The 1,090-nt window shown below is 50.8% G+C and overlaps 1 protein-coding gene across 1 annotated transcript in view; it reads left to right on the top strand.

Moving 5' to 3' along the window:
* The first annotated feature begins 263 nt into the window (after window positions 1-263).
* The window catches only part of TGFB2 (transforming growth factor, beta 2), a 66,398-nt gene continuing 65,571 nt past the window's right edge, over window positions 264-1,090 (top strand). Inside the window, exon 1 of the mRNA XM_009894312.1 lies at window positions 264-608. Within this exon, the coding sequence (XP_009892614.1) occupies window positions 266-608 (343 nt within the window). The 5' untranslated portion in view covers window positions 264-265. The remainder of the gene's footprint in view (window positions 609-1,090) is intronic.

Genomic DNA, 1,090 nt, shown 5'->3' with positions numbered 1-1,090 from the left:
GGTTGTAGCAAATTTCTTCTATTATTTTTTTTTTTCATTATTATTATTGGTATTTTTTTTTTCACTGACGCCTCCCGTGCGTTTTTCGATTGCAAGTCGCCCTTGCAATCCGGTTTTTAACTGCATTTTGTCTGCAGATCTTCCCTTTGTTTGCACACATCCCCTTTTTTCTTATTTTTAATTTTTTAATTTTTTTTTTTAAGTTGTTGTTGTTCGTTGTTAAAGTCACTCTTTTTTTGGGGGGCGCTGTATTTAAACACTTAAAATGCACTGCTATCTCCTGAGCGTGTTTCTCACCGTGGATCTGGCCACCGTGGCTTTCAGCCTGTCTACCTGCAGCACCCTCGACATGGATCAGTTTATGCGCAAGAGGATCGAGGCGATCCGGGGCCAGATCTTGAGCAAACTGAAGCTCACCAGCCCCCCCGACGAGTACCCCGAGCCCGAGGAGGTCCCCCCGGAGGTCATCTCCATCTACAACAGCACCAGGGACCTGCTGCAAGAGAAAGCCAACCACAGAGCTGCCACTTGCGAAAGGGAGAGGAGCGACGAGGAGTATTACGCCAAAGAAGTTTACAAAATAGACATGCAGCCTTTTTACCCTGAAAGTAAGTCCTCTGTGCTTGTGCATGTGTGTAATTTCGCCCCCGAGGCTTGGCAGTGCCCGGCGCCTTCAAATACCAGCCCCGTGCATCATCATCTGCCGCCTTTGCTCGGTGTGTTCTTATCCTCAGCATCTCTTTGGTAGTGGCTTCTAGGGTCTCGTTTAGGTGGTGGGGTGTACGTGTGGGTGGGTGGTTTGGGGGGTGGCAGCTGTCCCCCCAGCCTCACCAGGTTGCCGACCCCCTTTGGAGTCACCCAGGAGTCCCTAAAGGTGCCTCTGCTTTTCCACCAGTGTGTACCTGAGCAACGCTCCCCCCCTAGCCCCGGATCCCGCTCCCTCCCCAGCACTGGGTTTAGCTCCCCCGCAGCCCCGTGTGCAGCCTCCAAAAAGAGCCAATATCTTTCCACTGCTGTTGTTTCCCTTGGAGTGTCTGGATCGGGCAGGTTTCCATCTCTCCATAACTGAAAAGAGAAGGAGGTCTTAAAA

This window comes from Charadrius vociferus, unplaced genomic scaffold (assembly GCF_000708025.1).
Source record: "Charadrius vociferus isolate BGI_N301 unplaced genomic scaffold, ASM70802v2 scaffold261, whole genome shotgun sequence".
NCBI classification, from domain to species: Eukaryota; Metazoa; Chordata; class Aves; order Charadriiformes; family Charadriidae; genus Charadrius; species Charadrius vociferus.
This window is presented reverse-complemented; position numbering and strand designations above follow the sequence as displayed.